The 24,619-nt window shown below is 40.8% G+C and overlaps 1 protein-coding gene across 8 annotated transcripts in view; it reads right to left on the minus strand.

Moving 5' to 3' along the window:
* The window catches only part of TIAM1 (TIAM Rac1 associated GEF 1), a 407,741-nt gene that overhangs the window by 92,417 nt on the left and 290,705 nt on the right, over positions 1-24,619 (minus strand). For all 8 annotated transcript variants that reach the window (XM_057545316.1, XM_028166880.2, XM_057545319.1 and 5 more), the window contains 3 exons: positions 20,470-20,642; positions 5,461-5,685; positions 3,382-3,567 (listed from right to left, as the gene is read on the minus strand). In XM_057545316.1, coding sequence (XP_057401299.1) covers positions 3,382-3,567; positions 5,461-5,685; positions 20,470-20,642 — 584 coding nt within the window. The remainder of the gene's footprint in view (positions 1-3,381; positions 3,568-5,460; positions 5,686-20,469; positions 20,643-24,619) is intronic.

Here is a 24,619-nt window from a genome sequence, read left to right on the forward strand (position 1 = left end):
TCCTGTGTACTTTAAATCATCTCTAGATTACTTATAATACCTAATACTATGTAAATCTATGTCAATAGTTGTAAGGACAATGTAAATGTTATGTAAATAGTTGGGCAAATTCAAGTTTTGCTTTTTGGAACTTTTTGTAGTTTATTTTTTTTGAATATTTTCAATCCATGGTTGGTTGAATCCCCAGATGCAGAACCCGTGGAAACAAAGCGTTGACTCTGTGTGTGTGTGTGTGTGTGTGTGTGTGTGTGTGTGTGTGTCATAGCACACATCAATATCTGAACTTCTTGTGTTTGCCTGATTGTTTACCTCTTTATTATCATCTCTCCCACAAGAATTATAGGCTCCAACAGGACAAGAACTCTGGAGTCATTCGCTGCTATAACCCTAATCAGACAGTAACTGACATATGCCAGGCACTCACATTTATTTGTTGACTGAATGAATAAATAAACAAACACTGAAAAGCGGAAGCAGAGATTCTACATACCACAGTCACAACAATTAAACAGTAACTCTTTCGTGTATAATTTTAGAAAAACACAGTCCAGAAGAGAAATGCAAACAACCATAAATACTCTCAGTTACCAGCTGACCAGTTTCGTTTAGTCTGTTTAACAAATGGACTGTTTTATTTAAGGTTCTTATAGTAACTACTCTAAACTGTTGGGGGCCTTGTAAACTGCAAAAGTTACTGCTGCTCCCAAGACAATAATGACTCAAAATGAGCAAAGGGATTTAGAAGAAAAGGGAAAAAAAAGCTGGCAAAAGAACTGCTGGACAAGAGCTGGAGAGTTTCTCAATGATCTTGGCCCAGACAATGCCTCTCTTTGTGGCCGGAACCTGATTACTCTATCATTCTGCTCATCTGTGCAAACAAGAACAATGATAACCTTCTTTCAAAGAGTACAGCGGGGACCCTTCAGTTAATTACTGAAAATCACTGAGCATGATGGGAAGCCCTCCTGGTGAATGGTACTTAAAGTGTAGCTCAAATCTCCTCCTCTAGCCCTGTTGCCCTCACACCTCCTCCTCCCATGCTCCCCACTTAATAGAAGAAAAAAAAAGTCTGGACAAAGGCTAAATTGAAGAATGTTTCAACCCCAAGGAGAAAAAAATTCTCTGGGGTCAAATGACAAGGAGAGAAGGAAAAAATAAGCATCCAATAAATCAGACAGTAAAAATTCCCTGCCCAGGATCTTCTATAGGAGATAGAGCAACAAACAGGAAGAGATACCCAACAGGCTTGCTTAACTTGTTCTGTTGTCTGATTGAAACATCTCATGGAAAAGAGAAGTTTGCAAGGACATATGCACACCCAGAATCATGTCACTGCTGCAGCTAGCAAAAAAAAAAAAAAAAAAAAAAAAGAACAAAGGAACAGAGAGTGGCACATATGGAATTAAATATTCTCCTTCAAAATCACTGACCAAATAAACCTAAAAGAGTTACTAACCCTCCCACCCGCATCATCTGCTGGTCAGATTTTAATAGCCTGCCCATCAAAAGAAAAGTACATGCAAATCACAGATACTGAGATAGAGGAAATTAGAAGGTCTGGAGATAAATTATGGAAGGGTAATTCAGTGGCTTCTACTTCCCCGTCTCTGAGAGGTTAGCTCCAATGGCTTTGAAGAAAGTAATAAAGGCATAGAAGTTTTAGGTAGACAGCAGAATTATTTTCTCCAAAGTCTATCTACCAAGCCCAGGAGGAGGAAAGAGCCTTTTGGATAGCTTGGGATTTAGTATTAATACTGATGCGACATCATGGGTATCATAAGCTTCCTTAATAAAAATGCTCCCTCAATTTACGACATTCTCACAGGGTGGTAAACAAGAATTTTTATCCCAATATTTTTGCAGAACAGGCAAACTGAGATTTCGGATAAGTAACAAAGTGGTGTCCAGGTCTCACAGAAACAGACCGAGAGCCACAAACTGAAAACTGTTTGCCAGATTTATTCATCACAGCACTTTGGTCCACCCCTACTAAAAAACAGGACTTAATAGCTATATGGGGAGGTGGTAGCCACGGAGACCAAGAGCTGAGCTGTAATTAGTAGAACAAATCAGGATGCCAGTTTTAATAACTCCAGAAATTTGTTTGAAGACTTCTTTAAAAATGTAAATCTACCCTAATTATCTGAATGATGACGCTAATCTATTTATAAAGAATACAAACGGCTCTGACTGAATTACAGCTCCGAATTCAATTGAAGGGTACAGCTGACACGGCAAGCCAAGAGCTGCACAGCTAAGGTTCTTCAAGGCGGTTTCTGGAACCTAGGTCTTAACATTTAATTTCACAGCAAATGTGCTAAGGTGCAGTACATTTTAAGTGGGTGTTGATTTGGATGGGCTAAAACCACATTACTCGCAGAGCAATTTTTGAGAAGAAAGGGGCCCAAAGTACATAAAGCTGTTCGCAATTTAGCAAGTACATGAAATTACAGATTGCAAACATACAACTACACAACCTGCCGCTCTGGAGGTCAGATGAAAATTCTCTTCCCCAAGCAACTACATATGTTGGGCTGATAAACACAGGAAGTCATGGCCTTCTTCAAATGCATCAGGTATTTATGGTCACCAAAACCATGGTAAAAAATAAAGTGAAAAGGAAGATTTCCAAAGAGATCTATGTTCAATATATGGTGTACGTGTTTTCACGTGGGCAAGTGAGAGAGAGAAAAAACACATTTATGTATGAGAGAACAAGCTTTCCACTTACCATTTCCATGAGGTAAATATAAAAAATATGTATTGGGGGCTTCCCTGGTGGCGCAGTGGTTGAGAGTCTGCCTGCCAGTGCAGGGGACACGGGTTCGAGCCCTGGTCTGGGAAGATCCCACATGCCGCAGAGCAGCTGGGCCCGTGAGCCACAACTGCTGAGCCTGCGCGTCTGGAGCCTGTGCTCCGCAACAAGAGAGGCCGTGATTGTGAGAGGCCCGCGCACCGCGATGAAGAGTGGCCCCCGCTTGCCGCAACTGGAGAAAGCCCTCGCACAGAAACGAAGACCCAACACAGCCATAAATAAATAAATAAATGAAATTTAAAAAAATATATATGTATTGGGGTTAAAAACATGACACTGCCTAAAAATGACATGAGTTATCCACAAGCACCACATGCAAAGATCTCTTAAGGTAATCCCTTTCATATTTTCTTTGCACAATAATTAAGGGCCCATCAAGAGAGGCTTAAGTAATAAATGTCAGAATAGATTCAAGTGAAGATTTGCATCCATGACCGAGGGAGGACATATCAGAAATCCACACAGAGCAGTAAACTAGAAAACTACTTCAGAGACTCTTGTCAAGTCGGGCTCAGGATTAATAGTCAAGATGAATATTTTTCAAAAATACATTAGCTTCTACTCACCAGCGCATGAAAAGATGATACAGAAAAGATTCCAAGGCGGCCCATTGCCACTTTCGTTGGACGGCTTGCAAAGGCAAGTAGTCTTTTAGGGTTGGGCAGCTCCCCACCTTGGAGGCTGGCTAAATAACAGCGGTAGCGAAACAGGTCCATTTGGAACTGTTCAAGATTCTGCTCCCAAACAAAGATCTACAGTGGTGAAAATATGGGAAAAGAGTGGGGAGAAAAAGGGAAAACAAATGTTAATTTTATCCCACACAAATGTTACAAATTTCTGTTATAAAGGTATTAATTTTAGTCCAAAGGGGTAAATAGCAGGTACCCTAAATTTCTTAGGTAATAGGTCAAGTATTATTGTTTCCACAGCTTACATGCTTTTCTGCAAAGATCTATAGCCACAAATTCAGTATGATAAATAGAAGAGATATCCTGAGTTGCTCTCTTCCCTCCCATCATAGATTTCACATTTGCGGCCATGATAGGTCCATTAGCTCCAGGCTCTGGACCGCAAACCCAAGGCAGAAGACGTGAAAAAATGGAGGATTTCCAGCACTGGAGAATTATATGACTTACCAAGAGGTGGTTTTTCATAGGAAGACAGAGAAGAAGAAAAGCGAGGTGATTTCAAAATCAGAGGCAAATAGGCCAAGAGCTTTTGGGAAGAGGTGGGTGGTAGAGAGTACAGGGTGGGACAGTGGAAAACTAGATGGTGTAGACCCAGACTCTGGAATACATAGTTCCAACCAGAGGATATATCCAAGATATTTCCACATTTTTCAAAATGGCAAAATAATACCTACCTCCTGAGGCTGATGTGATGGTTGAATAAGATAATGCAAGAATAAGAGTGGGACCAGGGTCTGGCATATAGTGAAGGCTCAGAGATGTTAGCTATGATGTGGATATTGATTAATGGTTGATATCTACCTTTTTACTTCAACTTAAAATACAGTGTTAGTGTAAACACATATCCATAGCACTATTCACAACAGTCAAATAATGGAAACAGCCCAAACGTCTATCAACAGATGAATGCGTAAACAAATTGTGGTGTATACATACAATGGAATAATATTCAGCCATAAAAGGAATGAAGTATATACATACTGAAATGTGGATCAATCTCCAAAACATTATGCTAACTGAAAGATGTGAGACACAAAAGGTCACATATTATGCAAGTGCATTTGTATGAAACATCCGAAATTGGTAAATTCATAGAGGCAGAATGCCGGGGCAGAGGGGAACAACAGCTTAAAAGGTATGGGGTTTCCTTTTGAGGTAGATGACAATGTTTTGGAACTAGACAGATGTTGTGGTTACCCAACATTGTAAATGTACTAAATGCCACTGAACTGTATGCTTTAAAGTGGTTAATTTTGTGTTATGTGAATTTTACCTCTGTTTAAAAAAAATACAGTACCGGGTAATAAAGGGAAAGAATAGACAGAGAGAAATATGGAAGATCACATGCTGGTCAATTATTTAAATAGTATTTATTCACATAATTATTTCCCAACATATTAGGCAAAGTTTCCAAGTGTTACTAGGTGGCTATCACTGACTTTAAAACGACTAAATGGAAGGCAAAAATGTCCTCTCTTATCTCACGAAATCTTTTCTTTTCAGCATGAAATATACTTGTGCACATATACAGCAATTATACATATATTTTTAAAACACACTCTACCTTTCCCCTAAATTTAGAAGTCTAAATTTATTGAGGAGTCAGGAACGAATCCCCATCACAGCTAAGCACCAAGTTAACCTGATAACGCGGGGAATGAAATTGCAGACTTTCCAGTTACACAGATCCCCAAGAACAGCAAGCCATTGGTGGGAGCAGGTGGGCTCTGCTATTAGATTTCTGTCTTTCATTCAATTTAATATTGTTCCCTTTAGTTCATAACAATCAACTGTGAACAACAGGTGAGGAAAACTGACAGTCACAATAAAGAATTTAGCAGTCAGGATGACAGGCTGACAGTGAGATAACCGATAATGTTTCTCGATTCCAAGGCAGCAGAAAAACTTTCAAGACCTAAGGATTATGCCCACGTCTAAACACGGAAGAACAATTACCTGATCTAATATAGTTTTCTTCTTCTTTGAATCAGTGACTGAAGACAGCTGCATTTCGCCCATTTTCTTCATCTTTTCGTCCATATCTATCTTCTGTTCCAGTTTTTTGATTTCCGACTTCAGCAGTTGGAGCGTGTCTTCTTTGTGATGGTGTCTTGCGACAGCGGCTGCACAGGCAGAATGGATGGCAGTGATCCAGTTCTCCAGCTCCGTCTGGCTGGTGGTCTGTGATGGGGGAGGTGGGGGCCAAGAAGAAACAGCCACCTCTCAGGTTATCATAGACAAACCAGTGCATTTCCAGACAAGCCATGGCTGGGAGTCAAGGAGGCAGGTCTAGACACCCCATGAGGAAGGCTAACCTTTCTGAACTCCTCCTTCAGAGAACACCTAAAAGAAGTTAGTCTTAGGTCAGACACCAACCCCCCCACCCAACCCCCAGCCCCCAACAGCTGATGGGAATGAGGCCACCATGTCTGCTCACCCAATGTACTTACTGAACTCACTTGTTGCAGTGGACCGAACATTTGTGTCCCCGCCCCCCCCCCCAATTCAAACATTGAAATCATAACCCCCAGTGTGATGGTATTAGGAGGTGGGGCCTTTGGGAGGTAATTAGGTCATGAGGGTGGAGCCTTCATACAGGGGATTAGTGCCCTTCTAAGAAAGAGGCCAAAGAGCTAGCTAGCTCCCTTCTACCATGTGAGGACACAACAAGACAGCCATCTATGAATCACAGAATGGGCCTGACCAGAACCCAACCATGCTTCCACCCTGATCTCAGACTTCCAGCCTCCAGAATGTTTCTAAGCCACCCAGTCTATGGTAGTTTGCACTAAAATACTTGTATATGTGATAATCCTATATAGACAGCTTAGTTTCCAGTTAAGTGGGTTGCTATGAAGCACAGGTCAGTTTCCAGAGAGGACTGGTCAGTTCCATGGTGAGAGTGAGGCCGAGGGATATTATTGGCCAAGGAAGATGCAACAAACCTTCCCCCAGTGAAGCACAGTGACTCCAATCCACTGGTCCCCTGCCAGGACCAAGCAGCCATGACAAAACTAGGGCTGGGAAGGTAGTTCAAGGAGTGAGAAGCAATACCGTCTTAGGGAAGTGTCTAGGCATAGCAACCACTCAGCAGGATCCCAGCCACTAAGAATGACCAGGTCAAAGGGGATTTAAAGACAATGCTGGGTAACACCCACCAATGGGCAGGTAACCTCAAAGTGGGCTTGCTGTGACTCACAGTGTTCTGAAAGGCAGAAGTTGGGGGGATAGCTCATGTGTAACAATGTGCCAATGATTAATTCTTTAGGAACTCAATCAATGAGTATCGCCTCAAACCTAGAGAAGTTCAGTAAATGCTCAGAAGTTAGCTCATCTGAACAAAGGGTCTATTTGGCTACTTCAATATTAAAGTAGCTGACGGCATCATTTTTCATGCACAAAACACTGTTACTTTTTTTTTCCCCCTCTGATGCATCTTCTTAGTTTCCTGACTCATTTGAGCCATGGTTTGCAAACAAAATTCTATTAACAGGACCCCACCCACATGACTGAAATTTAAGTGAAGGCACCACCGCAGGTGTCTATATTATTTCTGAATCTCATCATATTCCACAAAAGAAACTGCATCAAATGTTACAAATGGTGTCTGCCAGCAGAGACACCACACACTGGACAAACCTAGACAATCTGGCAGTTGTTAGGTTTACAACAAAATATTTGCCTGTATCTAAAGAAGACTTCAATAGCTAGACATTCTCCTAAAGAAACAGCAGAAGTACCACCTGATAAAGCAAATGGAATCATTTTGTGAGGACTGAGTGGGAAAAGAAGAAGAGATAAAGACATTGGAAGTCAAAGGTAAACACTTGTAGGTAGAGAAAGTTAGGAAAAAATGCAATGTGTGTATATGAGATTCATCTTTTTTTTTTTTTTCACTACACACCTAGGACTTAATCATCTTATAATTGGAAGCTTATAACTGACTACCTTTATCCATTTCACCCCCCATTCCCCCCTTTAATTCTTTGAGAGTTAAAAACTCCACTTCGGAATTCTTAATATTTAATTTCCTCTTGGAAAGTAACTATGTTACATTTTGTCTTTGTGCATCACTTTAAAGTTATTCAAGAAAAACACAGAGTTTAAGATCCCCCAACATATAAACACCATGCTTCCTCCTGCCTGGTGCAACTAAAACGTTTGCTGTCTCTCCGTGCCTCGGCATCAGTGGGTATTTTGCCAGATGGGGTTATTCACCGCCCCCTTCCCCCCACTTTCTAAAATTTATTAGAGAAGGAATCAGTTCAGATGGGAAAACAATCAAGTAAGGATTCTTTTCTGAAAGAAAAACTTCCAAGAAGAAAATACCAAGTGCTGGTGAAGATATGGGGCAACCAGAGTTCTTATGAGCTGCTGGAGAGCAAACTGGTATAACTGGTTTGGAGAACTATTTGGTACTACCTCCTAAAGTGGAATCTATGCACACCTTGTGACCCCCGAAATGCGCTCGTGGGTATATTCTCAACAGAAATGCATTCCTGTGCTCACCAAAATATATATCCCAAAATGTTCACAGCAGTACAACTTGCAATGGACAAAACTAGAAACTATCCTAACACCTGTCTACAGGAGAATGAATGAATAATGTGTATAATCACACAGGGCCATACTACACAGCAACGAGAATGAAAGACCAGTAACTACCCACTACAATATGGATAAATCTCACACACATGACATTGAGGAAAAGAAGCCAGACACGGAAGAGTATAGACTATAAGACTCTATTTATATAAAGTACAAACACAGGCAAAAGTAACGTACACAGTTAGAAGTGAGAAGAGTTGTTTGATGGGAATTGTGGGGAGAGGGGTAGCATCTGGAAGGAAGCACAGGGAGGTCTCTGGGGTGCCGGCCACATTCTGCTTCTTGATCTGGGCGCTGGTTATGTGAGTGGTATATGTCACGGGTATGCCCAGCTTGTGAAACATCATCAAGATGTGTACTTTTCTGTGTATATGTTATCCTTTAATAGAAAGTTTTAAAAAGCTCCTTCCAAGCTATAGTACCCTAATATTTAAGCATAATTTTTCTATAACTATCTTAAAAAAAGATTACCCTTCAGAGTCTATTTTTCAGGAAAAATTGTCACTGCAAGGTTGTAGTGGACGTTCCCAACAGCATGACCTTTTCCAGCATCACTTCTTTGTCCTCTAAAGTGCCTGGCAGCATCTGATAAACAGCTAGTCCCCTGAGCCAAAATATGCTTTTCCCCTTTGTATGCACAGCTCCATGGAAACAAGGAGCTTTTAGATGTGAAGGGAGCTGGTGTTTTCACCCATGTGAAAAGGATACTGGGGGGTGTTTCAGATGGAATCCATGCAGAGGTAGCATGTCACTAATGAGGAGAGGATGTGTCTCCAATAAAAACAGCTGGTCCATCAGTGCTCAGTGAGAGGTCAGTATCTATTCCCCCAAGACGATCCTCACTCAGCTCTGCCTTCCCTCCCCTCCCCCACCCCCTCCCCAGGGGAAGAAAAGTAAATACCTACAACCCTGACATAATATCTGAGGAACAGTTAGAAAGAGCTTAAAACTCCTGATACAAACTCTGCTAAATACAAGTTACAAACTTAACATTTTCCATAAATATATTCATCTAGAAGGGGTCCAGGGGACGATTTTACAGATGAAGAAACTAAAGCCCGGTAAAATTAGAGATGACACAGTCATTTATTATAAACCCTGATCTCTGTCAATCCTATTCTTTAAAAAAAATTTTTTTTAATATGCTACGCACACCACTCCAGAGCCCCGCCCCCCCCAGCTCTCACCAATTGCTCTAAAAGCCTAGCTGTGGGGGTTTTTTTAGTGTTGCCCACTCCTTTTGAGCTCTCCCTAGGGACACAGAGGGATGGACTTCTCCTGCTCCCTGTGAAGTTAGGTGTGGCTATGTCACCTGGCTGGGGCCAATGAATCTGAGTAGAAGCACCATGTGTTACTAGTAAACAAAAGCCTGATTCACCCTATTCTTGCCCCTTTGCGTACAGTCCTGGAATTGTGGGGCAAGATGGAGCTTCTGTCAGCCTGCGTCCCTAAGCGTCTAGGATGAGAAGAGCTTCATAGCCAATGTCCTACAGACACATGGCCGGAATGAAAAGGTATGTTAAGCCATGGAGATGTGAGGGTTGTTCCTTACTGCAGCATAATCTAACCCATCCTGACTGATACACTAGCAAAGCAAGAGTTCCATTTCAAAATAAGTGATGTTTTTTTAAATAAGAGTCTGTATAATACAGTTATCCTCCAAGAGGAGCCACAAGCTGATAGGTTCTGCAGAACAACAGCTTTTTGGTCTCTTCACTTAATGTAAAGAGAGTTCCTTCTTCCTTCCGCCTGTGAGATTCTCCTCAAACTCAGCCAAGGGCAACACACCCCATTCTCATGTCAGAGAGTTTATGTTTGCCTCCCACTTAAGAGGTGGAAATGAAGGCAACTGATACCAGTTGATGAAGCTAAACATCCTTTGAAAGGTGTAGCTATCCTGGAATTTATTTATTTAAGAGAAAGGAAGATGGTGGTTGCCAGTGGTTAGAGGAAGAGGAAAATGGGGAGTTCGATGGGTACAGAGTTTCAGTTCTACAAGATGGAAAGAGCTCTGGAGATGGATGGTGGTGATGGGCGCACAACAACGTGAATGCACTTAATGCTGCTGAACTGTGCACTTGGACACAGTTAAGATGGTATGTTATGTATATTTTAGCACAACTTAAAAATTTTTAAATAAGATAACATAAAAAGAAGGGGAAAAAAACATACCAAGTCTCATAACCTAGAGAAAGATATTTAGAAAAGTATGACCACAACGTTATGAAAAATTTAGCCATCAGCCTTTTAACCATTAAGCACGCTCAAGCCTCCAACCGCTTTTAAAACCTGTCAGAGGCTGAAGGCAGTTCCATTAGAGAGAATTTTTGCTCCTACTGTCCTGCCTAAATAAAACAGCGGTCTCTGCCATTCTCTACCATTAGGACAAATCAATTTCTAAGAAGGACAATTCACTAAATGAGCTTTTCAGCAGAGTCTGTCCTTTGGCAGCGGCATACACGGGCTACGTGTGACTGAGAGGGTGGACAAAGACTGCGCTGACTGCTGTCAACAGCAGGTTAAGTAGAAACAACTCTTCAAACAGTTCCTAGCCGTTTGCAGGCTTAACACTTCTGAGCTGATCACAGCAGACCACTAACTTGATACAGTGTTCTCCAGTGTGGTCACACCAGGATTTAAACTCTGACATGCTAGAAAAAGCTTTTCAAAGCTGCCAACCTTGCATCACCTTCTCGAACCAGGCAAGTTTAATTACGGATACCAGGTCCACTCCAGCGCCCTCCATCAGAATCCAGTGGTCAAAAAGGCAGGAAGGAGAGACCACCAAGTGGTACCCTCTCAACTTCTTCCACATGCATCACTTTCCACTAAACAAACAGCAGGAGACAGGTAGAGAGAGTGAATTGTGTGCTGCTTCCTTTTTGCCTGCTGGGGATGCTATAAATACTGTATAAAGTTCAGTGAAGGGAATAAGCAAAGTTCTTGCTGACAGAGGAACATAATCAGCAAAAAGTGCATTTTGCCTAAGAGCCCCTTTGAGCGCACAGTTAAGATGAAGCACAGGGCTTCATTATGTATTTAAATAGATCCAGCTTCAATTATCCAACTGAATGGAGGATACTTCGTGATTCCAGATAATCAATGGTTTACGTGAGTGGCAGGAAAAGGGAAATTCATTTTAAACAAGAGAGGTACTAGAGAACATATGCCAGATCTAGGAAAGTAAAATGTCAGATAATTTGAGTTTATAGAAGCACAAGAATAATTGTAAAGTAGGTTGAACTTCTTTTTTCCACTTTAAAAGAACAAAAAGGAGAAGGAATAAAGTTATGCATTAATTTTAAGAGGCTAGGTGGGAATGAAGTTCCTGTGTGAGTTCCCGAAAAGTCTTTTTTCTCATTGGTCCTCTGCTTAACACATTTTAGAGTTTTATTTATACAAGACTTAATTAAACCATCAGTGTTAATACCTATAAAGAGAATGACAGATATGACCCCATAATTGTAATCTGGGGCTCCTCTCATCCACTGGAGAAAGTCATGTAACTGGGCACCACTCCCACCCTTACCTCCCAACCTCTCACCCACCCAAGGTGAACTCTTTCAAGAATAAGAGAGGCTCCAGACTCCAGGAAGCCAGACACAAAAAAAGAAGGAACTGTTTACTGCAAACAAAGGAGTACAGGGAAACCTGACCCACTGAGTGGCCATGGCAAAGCTGAGTAGCCCCCAGAAAAGGCCAACAAATATTATCAACTGGACCCGCTCCACAAAAGGCCTCCCAATCTGTTCATGCTGTCATAGCCCCCAGCAGATGACAATGTGCACTGATGAGATCCAAGCACTTCTTTGGTATCTCATACTTAAATGTGGTCAGACAACTAAGGATCACCAGACATGTGATGAAAGCCTCCAGCATAAAAGGCAGACACCAAAGCACATGGATGAGTTAACACGGTGACTGTTATGCATGAGGCCTAGAGAGAGACAAGATTGAAGCAGGAGGATACAGGGCCAGGGGAGGGCAGGCTCCAGGGGAAAAAAACAGTTCTGATCAACTATTTAATGAATTGGAGATTTAGAAAATATTGTGAAGTAACCAGAAATAAGCAAATTAAGCAGAAAAAAAAAAAAAAGATAATCATTAACTACGGGCAAAAAACAAAATGTTGTTCAAGAAAGGAAATAAAATGATAGTACACTATTTGGCTCAGCAGCTAATGCTATTTATACGGTCATACAGCACGGTGACATCAAAACAGCGTAACAGGGACTACTGATTTAACCCCAGATTTTCATGTAACCATACAGAAGATGAGGAAAGGAGAATGTGTATATAATACAGCTAGATATTCATCTATCATAACAGAACATCAGTAGTTCATGTCTAAGGTCAGTTAAGAAATAGTATTGAGACAGGCTGGGACCTGGGACCCTTTGCTGCAGTACTTGCACCTGGACAAACATCTCCACCAGCAATAGAATACAAAGTAACTAGAAGGGACTAAAAATAACTGCATACAAGTGCACTTGGAGCAAATTATGAACAATACGATACAAAAAGACCACAAACCCAGCTGCCACTTTTGAGGTGTCAGGAGCAAAAGCAGGGTACTGTGCACGATCCCTGCACATAGCACCGCCAAAGGGGTGGGCAAACCACCCCTCCTGCCCGACCCCCCAATCCATCCCCACCCTCACCCCATTTAAGGGTCAAGCTTGCCCCCCTTCAGAGAGTGAGCAAGGGAAACTGTTTCTTGTTTCTCTCCCTCATGTTGCAGCTCAAGTCCCAGTAAAGCCTTGCCAGAACTTCTCATCTGGCCTCTTACCAATTTCTATTGATTAAGGAGTCCAAGAATCCTGGTCAGTAACAGTATAAGCATACTGATGAGAAATGAGAGTAAATGCAAGAAAAAGCAAACAAACAAAACAAAACAACAAAAAACACAACCAGTTAAAATAGTGGAGTACAGTTGCTTAAGGGAGTGAGGATTGGAAGAGAGGGTAAGGAAGCATGGGAAGAGAATTTCACTTTAATTCTTTTAAGGTTAATTGAATTATTTAAAACTATGTGTTCAAAACAGAAACAGACTCACAGACATAGAAAACAAACTCATGGTTATCAAAGGAGAAAGGCAGCAGGGGGCAGGGGGATAAATTAGGAGTTTGGGATTAGCAGATACAAACTATTACATATAAATTAGATGCACAACCAGGTTCTACTGTGTAGCACAGGCAACTATATTCGACATCTTGTAATAAACTATAATGGAAAAGAATCTGAAAAAGAATATATATATATATATAACTGAATCACTTTGCCGTACACCTGAAACAAATACAACATTGTAACTCAACTATACTTCCATTACATACATAAATAAATAAATGAAGCTATCTGTTCATACTGACTTCATTACAAATTTAAAATATTGTAAAAAGGAAGAGGAATACTGTTAGTAACATTATTTGGATGATACCTAACAGTATACAAATTACATGTTAAAATCTAACTCAGCCACAATTATATCTCTGCACTGTACTTTTAACATATGTGGAGAAACCTCTGAACACACTAATAGTAGGGCATGCACTGCGAACAATTACCAGCCCTGTGCATCATTTTGCACTTCAACATCCATACTCTCCCACAATACTCTCCTTAGCGCAGGGCCAATTGGCACCTCATCCTTTGAAAAGGCCCCCCTCTGGTACCGGGAATGGGCAGAGTCCAGGAGGGACCCCATTCACTTTCTCTCCTTCAGGGAGCTCTCTGATCCTCTATCCCAAATGGGGCATTAATAAGATGCCCTAAGGAGCTCTTGAACTTGAGTCTATGGCTCGTGGGTCATATCTGCTATTTCATTCACCAGATGGCATGAGACTGAGCCACCAGAATGGTGCTGACAAGATGATCTGGGTTGAGTCCAATTCTTTACAGAGATTAAAAAATTTGGCCTGGAGTTCCACACATGCCATCGGTGACCCTTCTTCACGACTAACTTATGCCAAAACCAAAGGTAAATATTTCTAAAGTGGCTGGTGAGAGGCAGGGAAATGATCTACAGTGATGAGAAAACAGGACTTCAGCTAGAGACCAAGTCAACACTTAACAAAGAGAATACAGACCAAACATTGTCATATCTGTAGATAACTCTAAGTTAGGAGGGATATAAACATCAGGGAAGATCAAATTAAGATCCTAGATGATATCATTAGAAGGACGAAAACCACAAAGATAAAATTTCAAAGAGGTAAATCTAAGTTCTGCATTTGGACTTTTCAAAAAATCTATTAAAATAAGATGGAGAAGACCTTGATGCTGAGGGTTTGATAGACCACAAGCTGGGTACGAGTCAACCGTTTGTTGTGGTTTCTAATAAATTAAGGAATTGACACTAGCATCATGGAGGAAATGAGAGGAACAGGAACCGAAATGCAGGCGGCACAGGGCGGAACCTGGCAGGGTGTCAGGTTCTGGAACACGATTACAAGGGAGAACCTCAAGGAGAGGAACTGAATCATAGGGAGACTGGCTCGGAAACCTCAAGCAGGGAGACCTAAACAGGAGACATGGCGGAGGGAAATGAGAGCTGTTTTCAAGTATTTAGAAGGTTATGAGAAAGAATAAGCAGGAAAGGCTTACTTTAAACTCTGGGGGAGAATATATGGAAGCAAAGGGAAATGGCAAAAGCCACCGGAAAGAACGTATTATCTCAACATGGCGAAGAACTTTCTAGAACTTGGAGCCAACTAACAAAGTAGATGGTTAAAGAGCTGGGAGCTTCCCAGGAATGGAAGCTGTCCAGCTGTCCAGGCTGACCAGCCGTCGGGGGGCCTTGCAGAGATGGTGCCTACTTACGAGGGAGGCTGGATGTTAATCTACTCAAGTCCAAGATACTAAATCCTTTCTAAAGTCTTTTCTACCAAGTCCACTTGATGCTCCTTGTGAAAGAGGATTTCCAGATTTTTTCCTAATCTGGCTGCCCTTGTCCAGGGCATATGCCAATGACCTTCATCGAGTCTGAAACAAAGAACCAGATGTGGCACTTGAAGATAATTCCCCAGAGCATGATAAAACTCAAAGCCTTAGACTTATCACAGAGAAGCCACACTCAACTTCTGTAAAGATACTTGGGGAACCAGTCTCTTTTTTCTTATAATTAAAATGCTAACTATAACATGTATTGAGCATTTGCTATCAGACACCTGACCTGCATTATCACATCCAATCCCCAACTCAACATAAAGATATAAATACTATTCTTTTTTTAAAAGGGTCTTTTTAAAATATGCATGCTATAAAAATTAGGAGTTTGGGATCAGCAAAAAAAAAAAAAAAAAATATATATATATATATATATATATATATATATATATATATATATATATATATGCATGCTGTAGCCTCATACAAGTGACATTCTTAATGATAAGAAACATTCTATGGAAAGGCAATGACCCCTCAGAGATAATATTTTCTACACTTCTTTAGATATATAATTGCATATGATTTTCTACGCAATCAGGCATCATTCTTACTCTGCCTGCTAACTATGTTCCCAAGGCATTTAATATAGGAATTTAAAACTAATATTAGGATACGTTACCATAGAAGTCACTGAGCTTTTTGGAATTGTATGTAACCTCCTCCCATAATGGATGAAGAGAGGGCTGAGAGGAAACGGTACTTTGTAGGTGATGGGTGCTATATTTCTGGCTTCCAGTTGGAGGGAAGAACGCTAATTAAAATAGTTTAAATGCAGGAGCTATAGCCTCCCTTTGCAGATAGGGTAGCACTTCTTCTATATAAGCTGCTCTAACATTCATGCCCATTCCCACCCCCATCCGGCACACAAAACCCCTTTTCTACTTCTGCTGGTAACATGAAATCTCCTTTCCATGGGCGAATCTGAATAACAGCATCAGATCAGAAGCATATGAGCTCTGGAAACGATGTGTGCACTGAACTGAGCCCTGGGGCTGGAATAACCTACAAATTATTTCCATAATCGTGCTTGATCTCCCTCGCTTTAGCCTCACCCCCTACACACACAGGTTCCTTTCAAATTCAGCCCCTCCAAAGTCATGTGGATTGCAATAAGTAGAAGGTAGAAAACGCCCCATGGATCCCAAAGAGCAGTAATTTCCTCTGAAAAGGTTCATTTTGTGCTCTATCCCACGTAAGTAGCATAACAATTTCACCAACACAAGAGGACACAGAGGTTTTCATGAATAAGGTCCTATGTTGCCACAAAAGAACTGTATTCAATGTGACCTCATCGGTATTCAGATTCTATTAGCAATTTTATGGCCAGGAAAGTCCTTTCAAAAGGAGTTCACGTCATGGGTGTGTAGGTAAAAAAGAGAGTATCCTGAAATCAATGAGATTATCATCTAACCTGTATAATGAGGCAAGAATGGCCAAAATCAAGTTACAGTTTTGAAATATTCCCAATGAGTGGCTTAATTCTAAGAATGAGAAAAAGTCACTTTTTACTGTAATCACTGATTCTTGCCCATGTTCTTCTTAGGGTAAGTAGTGATAGTAATGGGATAAATAATATACTTAGACAATAAGGGGCTTTGGCGAAAGAGAGGCTTGGTTTGAATCCAGCCCCAACACTCAGTAACTGTGACTTGACATCCAATCATTAGCCTTTGTAAGCCTTAGCTTCACAAAAGGGGGTACACAATCCACATCAATTGGTCAAAATATGGATACACAATCCAACTCACTGATTTCTGGAAGAATTAAGTGGATTCACATTGTAAAACACTTTCAAGGCAGTGGTATACAATAAGGGCGCAGTAAAAGATAACTGCTGATATCATAATAATGTTATTGTTAGAGTAGTTAGGCATTTCCTCATTTGCAAGATATCCCATTAATTACTAAAAAGCTATGCTAGATTTGGAAACACAATGGTTTATAAGTTATATAGAAGAATATTTTCAGGAAACAGAGCATGTAGATTTTTTAAATAGGATACACAAAGCACTACCCATTAGGGAGTGCTTGAGAAAGGTAGACTTGAGAAATGAGACTACATTAAAATTTAAAAGTTTTGGTATAACAAAGAATACCTTTAGGAGAGTAGAAGGCTAGTCACCTAGTGGAAAAGGATATCTGCAACGCATATAATCAACAAAGAGATGATATACAAAATATGTAAAAAACTGCTATGAATCATCAAGAGAAGAAAGACAACTAAATGGAAAAATAGGCAGGAGACTGAAATAAAAACTTCACAAAAGATGATATTGAAATGGTCATTAAACCCATAAAAACGTGCTCAACTTCACACTAATAGTTTTAAAAACAAGATCTGACAATAACACGTGTGGACAAGGATGAGGAAGAACTGGAATTCTCCTAGGCTGCTGATGGGAGCATAAATTATTTCAATAATTTTGGAAACTGACAGTAGCTAGCAGACTTGAATGTGTGCATATATCCCATGACCCAGCAATGCCAGTCCTAGGTATGTACCAAAAGAAATGTGGACAAATGTATCCTGAACATAGAGAGAAGAATGAATACTCATAGCAATACTGCTCAGGATCCCTACAAACTGGGGTCAACTCAAATGTACATATGGAAAGGTTGCCATACATCCCAGTTAGCCTAGGACTATTGAAACTTATGCCTATTATCCTGGAGTAATTGTCAATAGTGCTGCTATAACTCTTAAAATTGTCTAGTCTCTAAAGTGTCCTCATGAGTCCATCAGAACAAGGGGAGAATAAGAAGCTCAAAAAGATGATCCTCCATAAAAGCAATAACAACACTGGCAAAAATTGTCAAGATGGACTTTTTCAGAACTCTGGAAATTAAGTCTTGTGACTTAATTGAGGTGCATTTATTGAAAAAAAAAAAAAAAGGCTGAATCTCAGTAACAATATTAAGTATAAGGGTATCTTAATGCACTATTCCCATCATCATCTCTCTATCTCCACATTCATGTGAAAACCAGCAGTCTGACAGCCACTGAAGGGGGCAGAATGGGTTTGGAGCTCCCCCAAAACACCATTCTCAGAAAAGTCATTATCTGACCTGTTTAATACTGCATAAGAAATCCCCATTCACAGGGCTTGTAGCTATTTGACTTGACTCAGAACTCATTCGTGTACACAACCCTTTACTCCAGGCCTGTTTGTAAAAAGCAATCAGTGACAACTGTTTAATATCACAGTTGCCTAAGGTTGTGGTAACAGTTGGGGCAAAAAAGAGTTGACTGAGAAACTTTAGGAAAAGCTGGGGAGTAAGATATCCATAGTCCTCAGAATTTAGAAGGTCACATACATGCACAGAACTGTACACATACTCAGAAAACCCTGAGAAGGCCCTGTGCTCACCCCTCAGGCTGATCTTGAGGCTCTGTGCAAGCAGAGGTGAAGACTACGGCAGAGCTATAAACTAACTGCCTAAGTGTTGAAGAGGTACATACAGAGGTCCTTGGGAAAGAGTAAGAGATTTATTACTTCTGGGCACTTAAGGTAATCTCTCCAATCATTAGAGAATATCAGTAGTGAAATAAAAATTATTCTCTTTTAAAAAGAACCAAATACAAATTCTAAAGTTAAAATGTAGAATAACTGAAGTGAAGAATTCAACAGAGGGGCTCAAGAGCAGATTTGAACTGGCAAAAAAAAAAAAAGAATCAGTGAAATGAAGTAGGTCAACTGAGACTATCCAGTCTAAGGGAACAAAACAAAAAGAGAATACAGAAAGATGAACAGAGTCTCAGAGATCTATGAGACACAATCAAGCATACTAATTTAAACATAACAGGTGTCCCAGAAGGAGAAGAGAGAAGAGACATGAGCAGGAAGACTATGTGAAAAAATAACAGCTGAAAACTTTCCAAATGTGATTCAAACACGTATATACATCAGTACATCCAAGAAACTCAATGAATTCCAGGTATAATAAACTGAAAGAAATCAATATTTAAACATATCATAATCAAACTGTTTAAAGACAAATATAAAATCCCCAAAGTAGCAAGAACAAAGCAACTTATCTATAAAAGGGATCCTCTTAAGATTAACAGGTGATTTCTCATTAGAATCTATGAGGGCCAGATGGCAATACAGTGATATTTTCAAAGTACTGAAATAAGACTGTCAATCAAGAATTCTATATCCAGCAAAACTATCTTCAAAAATGAAGGAGAAATGAAGACATTCCCAGATGAACAAAAGTGTTCTGGCTTAGACAATATAATACACGTTCACTCTATTCAACCAGTAAGCTGCATGTATTCATGTAAGGTTGTAGGGTGCTAGAAACTTCTGTTTCTTGTCCTGGGTGGTGGTTACTTTGTGACACTTCATTGAGCAATAAATTTATGTTTGTGCACTCTTCCTTATGTATGTTTTACATCACAGATCGAAAGAAAGAAAAAATACATGCTTTTTGACTGTTCACAAACAAAATTACTACTTTATATTTCTTACTTTAATTGCCCAAATGGAAATAACTATAGGGGACAAACCCAGAAACATGGTGAAATAACCTATTACTCTCTGCCATGCCTTTATTCCAACTCTCTCTGTGGCATGGAATATCCTCACTGTCAATTTCACTCAGTTCATCCCCACTCTTCCTTTAACATTCACTGTCAAGTTTTACCACATCATAAAGATCAATTCATTCCAATGTCTGTCTCCCATATTATATGTGAACATTTTTAAGTGTAGAAACTGTATCAAAATATCTTCTTGGTATTCTCAATATCACTGTACATAGCACATAGGAAGCATGGAATAAAGTCTTGAGGAATTCCTGTATTATGGGAATAAATGAAGAAAGCCCAACTAACTAACACCACAAAAAGGGTATCACAACTGACCAAACTCAAAGGATTCCCTATAGAAGCAAATGTTAACCCTGAAGTGATAAGCAGGTTAGTATTTTTTAATACAATTAACCGTCAAACTTCAAAAACTTTCAGTACAAAGTTCTGAAAAGATGAGGAAGAGAAACTGGTTGGGTATAGCTAGTCATTTCTGGGATGTCATGATTTTACTTTATGAGTAATATTAGAAGAGAACATATTATGATGAAAAATTTTGACAGTGCAAATCATGTCTAAATTAAGGAATTCATGATCCTTTCTCTAAAGTGCTACACAAATGATATCGAGACTACAGTGAAAAATCCTTCAACCCACACCCCTCCTCGGGCGTCACTGTGGAGGCCTCTGGATGAGTTCAATCATTCCTGGAACTCAGTATAGACATTTATTTTCTCATTCATCGTTTTTGTTCCTATAATGTGCAAAAGATAGAACCCACCACTCAAAGGAAAACAGGCTGAGGTACATGGGCAGGAGACGGAGGTATCTGGTAAGAGATTTGAAATGCTCTGCAAAGGAGGAGCCCAACAAACCTGAAAAAGGAAGGCATCACCCAGGGAATTGCTGAGGCAGAAGACGAAGTCCTTCTTGGGGTGCTCAGGCACGGCCTGCACGATGCTGTTCTCCACCCAGACGGCATGCTTGGGGATGCTATTGTGGTCTATCCCAGACCTGCCATCGCTCTCGTAGAAAAAGAGCGTGCATCCTGAGGAGACAGAATGGGGGTCCGTGTGAGTATCTGGTGCTCATGCAACAAAAAAGTCTGTAGTGGAAACTGTTGCTTGTGCCCTGTTACCAGGAAAGGGCTGGAAATGAGCGTGAAACCTAGGAAGTAAAGAGAATGGGGCCATGCTTGTACTAAGTCTTGGATGGGCTTGGACAGAGACTTTTTTTTTTTTTTTAGTTGATTTACAATGTTGTGTTAAGACTCTTAAATCACAGTTTCGTCATTCATGCCCTCAAGTTCTTTAAGATCTTACTTCCTGTTTTAGAATGTGACAGATATCCTCACAGGCATACGGGGGTCTGGTGGCTCCTCTGGCCAGTGGTGGCTGTAAATTCAGCTCCTCAGGCCTGAACAGCAAGCACCGCTGAGTGAGGACCGGCACCAGTTCTGTCCCACTGGAGTCCCTCCCAATACGTCTCACAGGATATGCAACCAGGGAACACAATTTACTGGGTTTTTTGACTACGCCCTTGGAGAAAACAAAATATAACACTGGCTTTAGGTGCTTTCAGGATAAGAAAAGAAATGACAGACTTTTAGTCTCAGATCTTTTCTTCAAAATGTTTTTCTAGAGATCAGCCATGTCCTTGTCCCTCCTGGAAGAGGAAATGCACGCACACGTATGAAGGCCTGGGGGAGGCCAGAGGCCTGGTCCACACTTAATTATACTGTGAAACTAAATGAGACAGGAGCAATAAAAACCTTTCCTACATTTGTGGCAAGGTGGGTTCAATAGATACCCTCCGTCATGGCCTACACGTGAGGCACACTTTATTAGTAATTACTCACTGAGCACTTGCTCTCAAGTCATCATTTCAGGGGAAACCTGGGCCCAGCTTTCTGACTCTTTAACTTCAACATAAGCCACTTGGTCCGTCTTCAACATCTTCCTTACCACAAGCAAGGGCCACCGTTTATGTGAATCACAAAGACTTCCAAGTACAATCTACTCCCCTGCAATATGAACTTCTGTAAAGCAAATTTGTAACTGACAGCGTAGAACGATGGGGATCAATGGAAAAGTCACATGAGTGCAAAGGCGATTTCTCCTAGCCCGTAATATTTCACAGGAGCATGTAACAGCTGCTGGATGCAGTGTCCCCCAGCACAGCCGCACGCAGCACGCTGGCACGAGAGGCCCACTCGTTTCACAGTGTTTGCCTTGGTACAGCCTGACGGTGAGCTCTGCCTAAAAGTCTACTGCACGGTGTTCCTGAATTTCATGGTTTTATAACTACTGTCCTTGTCTCCATAATTCAGGAGTTTCGATTCTTCCTCTAATCCATTCAAGTTATATTCACTTTTTTTTCTTAAGGTTGTACGTTTTCTGTGATATTTCTTGTTAGAAATTAGGAATGTTATGAGTGTAATTTTAGTAGGGTTTTGTTTTCTATTTTTTTAAGTTTTGGAGTAGTAGGTTGCTTACATATAATTTAATTATATACTTACGGAGTGTTCGGCCCCAACCCTATTTTTCTTATAATTCCTGTTATTTTGAAGATCTCAAGTTTTTACAGGAACATAGAGGTCACACTCGGAATCATCTATACCTCCTCTTTCCATGTCTTAAGCTAACATAGATTCAGAGACACAAAAAGAAAAGAAATGGAAAGGGGAGGCCCTTTTCCTCCAAATCCGAGGTTCCTGAGGTGGGGCAATCTTGCTGAATGAGGAACATTTGGTGAAGTCTGGAGACATTTTTGGTTGTCACAGCTTGGGGGTGGGGAACAGAAGGAGGTGAGTAGCGGACAGAGATGCTGCTAAACATCCTACAAGGCCCAGGACAGGCTTCATGACAAAGAATTATCCAGAAAATGCCAATAGGCCTTCGGTTGAGAAACCCTGCTCTAAATAATCCTTAGGACTAATATTACGCTAATGATGAACAGATCCTTAACAGAAGAAGAGCAACACAGCTTTACCACAGTTTGAGAACAGAGACTGGAGCCTATAGATAATGGATACGGGGCCTCCACACACTGAACATCTTATGTCTTCCCAAATTGCTGTTTTCATAATTTTTCAACTTTGGTTTACAATCGCCCGTGACGGTGGGTGGTTAAAAATCAGCTTGTACTCAATTATCCACATGTTCCAATTTTAAGACTAACGAGAAGCAGCAAATCTGGGAACCACGTGGTCCCTGGTAACAGGTCCATTTACCTTCATCTTCACTTGAACATAATCTGTATGCTTTTCAGTTGTGGATGGAGACGCTCCAGAGATTAATTCTAAATAAAACCTTTTTTTGTAAAATGAATTATTCTCTCAAAAGTGAAAGAATCTTTGGAGAATTTTCTAGCCTATGGTTCCCAGGTACTCTGCTTTTTATTCCTCCATATCCAAGCCCAAGTCAGCAGCAAGCCCTGCCTTTGAGGGGCAAGGACAAGCCCCGAGTTTGTCAATATATAATGGGACCTGTCAGGAGCAAGAAGCAAAGGACTCGGCGGCTCTGTGCTCTGGGCCTGGATCCTGACAGATTGTGTCACTCAGATCTGGGTCACCAAGAAAGTGAAGCCTCCCTCCTCTAATGGGTGTGTGGGCTGAGCACCCACACCTTGCCTTCCTTGATCATTTATTCTCTAAAGGAAGAGCAGAAACAAAACACCCCCGCTTCCAGTCCCAAGTAAAAAGTCACCTAATTATTTTTATTCTACGTCACTAACAGTGTTATTCTCATATTTAGTGTAAGAATCACCTGGGAAGCCTGTTTAAACCACAGATTCCGGGCCTGTCATGGGCTGAATTATATCCCCCCAAGTTCCTATGCCGAAGTCCTAACCCAGGGCCTCCGAATATGGCTGTATTTGGAGATAAGGTCTTTACAGAGGTAATTAAAATTAAACGAGGTCATAAGGGTGGGCCCTAATCCAATATGACTGCTGTCCTTATAAGAAGAGGGGATTTGGACATAGACAGGTACAGAGGGAGGACGTGAAGATACTAGAAGAAGATGGCCATTTGCAAGCCCAGGAGCGAGGCCTCAGAAAACACCAAACCTGATGACACCTTGATCTGAGACTTCTAGGCTCCAGGACTTTGAGAAAATAAAGTTCTTTTGTTTAAGCCACTCAGTCTGTGGTACTTTGTTATAGCAGCTCTAGTACAGGAACTAATACAGCGCCCCACCTCCAAACTGTGAGATTCGGCAGGTATGGATATAACCCAGGAAGCATCTCAGGTGACCGTGACTGCAGGTGGTCTTCTAATCATGTTGTTAAAAACTCAGCATCAGTTAACAAAATGAACAATAAGATGGGCTGCTAAAGGGAACAGAGGTTGCAGCGTCCAGTGGTGTGTGGACATTTAGGGGAGGAGCAGAGAGCAGGGCCCCTCAGACATGACCTGGTAGTGCCTCTAAATTAAGCCAAGGCAGGTCCCGCGTGAGAAAGAACAGTAGCAGTTCTCCAAAATGCTCCCACAGAACGAACATCTGTGTTTCACAAGCAGAACGATGACATCAAATACACTTTTCCCAATTCACAATGGAAAACTAAAAGCAAAGTGTGCTGTGCGTATGTGTAAACGGATAGAATGTGCTCAAATTCAATGTTCCTATTTCACATGTGTGTTCAAAATTTCATATACACTTTATATAGACTATATTATGGTATTTGATTTAGCATAGAAAATAAAATTTAAAGTTTAATATCAGCAATTCCTGTGATTTTCCACAGAAGATACTATGGCTGCCAGAATTCCACATCTATTCAAACTTTGAAACCACTAAGGTAGACTTTCCGAATGAGAAAAGGACATGAGAAAGAACCTGACTCTTCCTAAGACATCCTTGGAAGTGGAGCAACAAGATGAAATAACCCAGCAAGTCTTGAAAACTAGACATGAAGAGAAAGACAGCATCCCACCCTAAACATGCAGCAACATTAGACACACAGGCCCTTGGCAGTAGGGAAAGCTGCCCTGCACCGGCTGTCAAGAGGAAAGACTCCTCTATG

This window comes from Balaenoptera acutorostrata, chromosome 4 (genome assembly GCF_949987535.1).
Source record: "Balaenoptera acutorostrata chromosome 4, mBalAcu1.1, whole genome shotgun sequence".
In the NCBI taxonomy this organism is placed as follows: Eukaryota; Metazoa; Chordata; class Mammalia; order Artiodactyla; family Balaenopteridae; genus Balaenoptera; species Balaenoptera acutorostrata.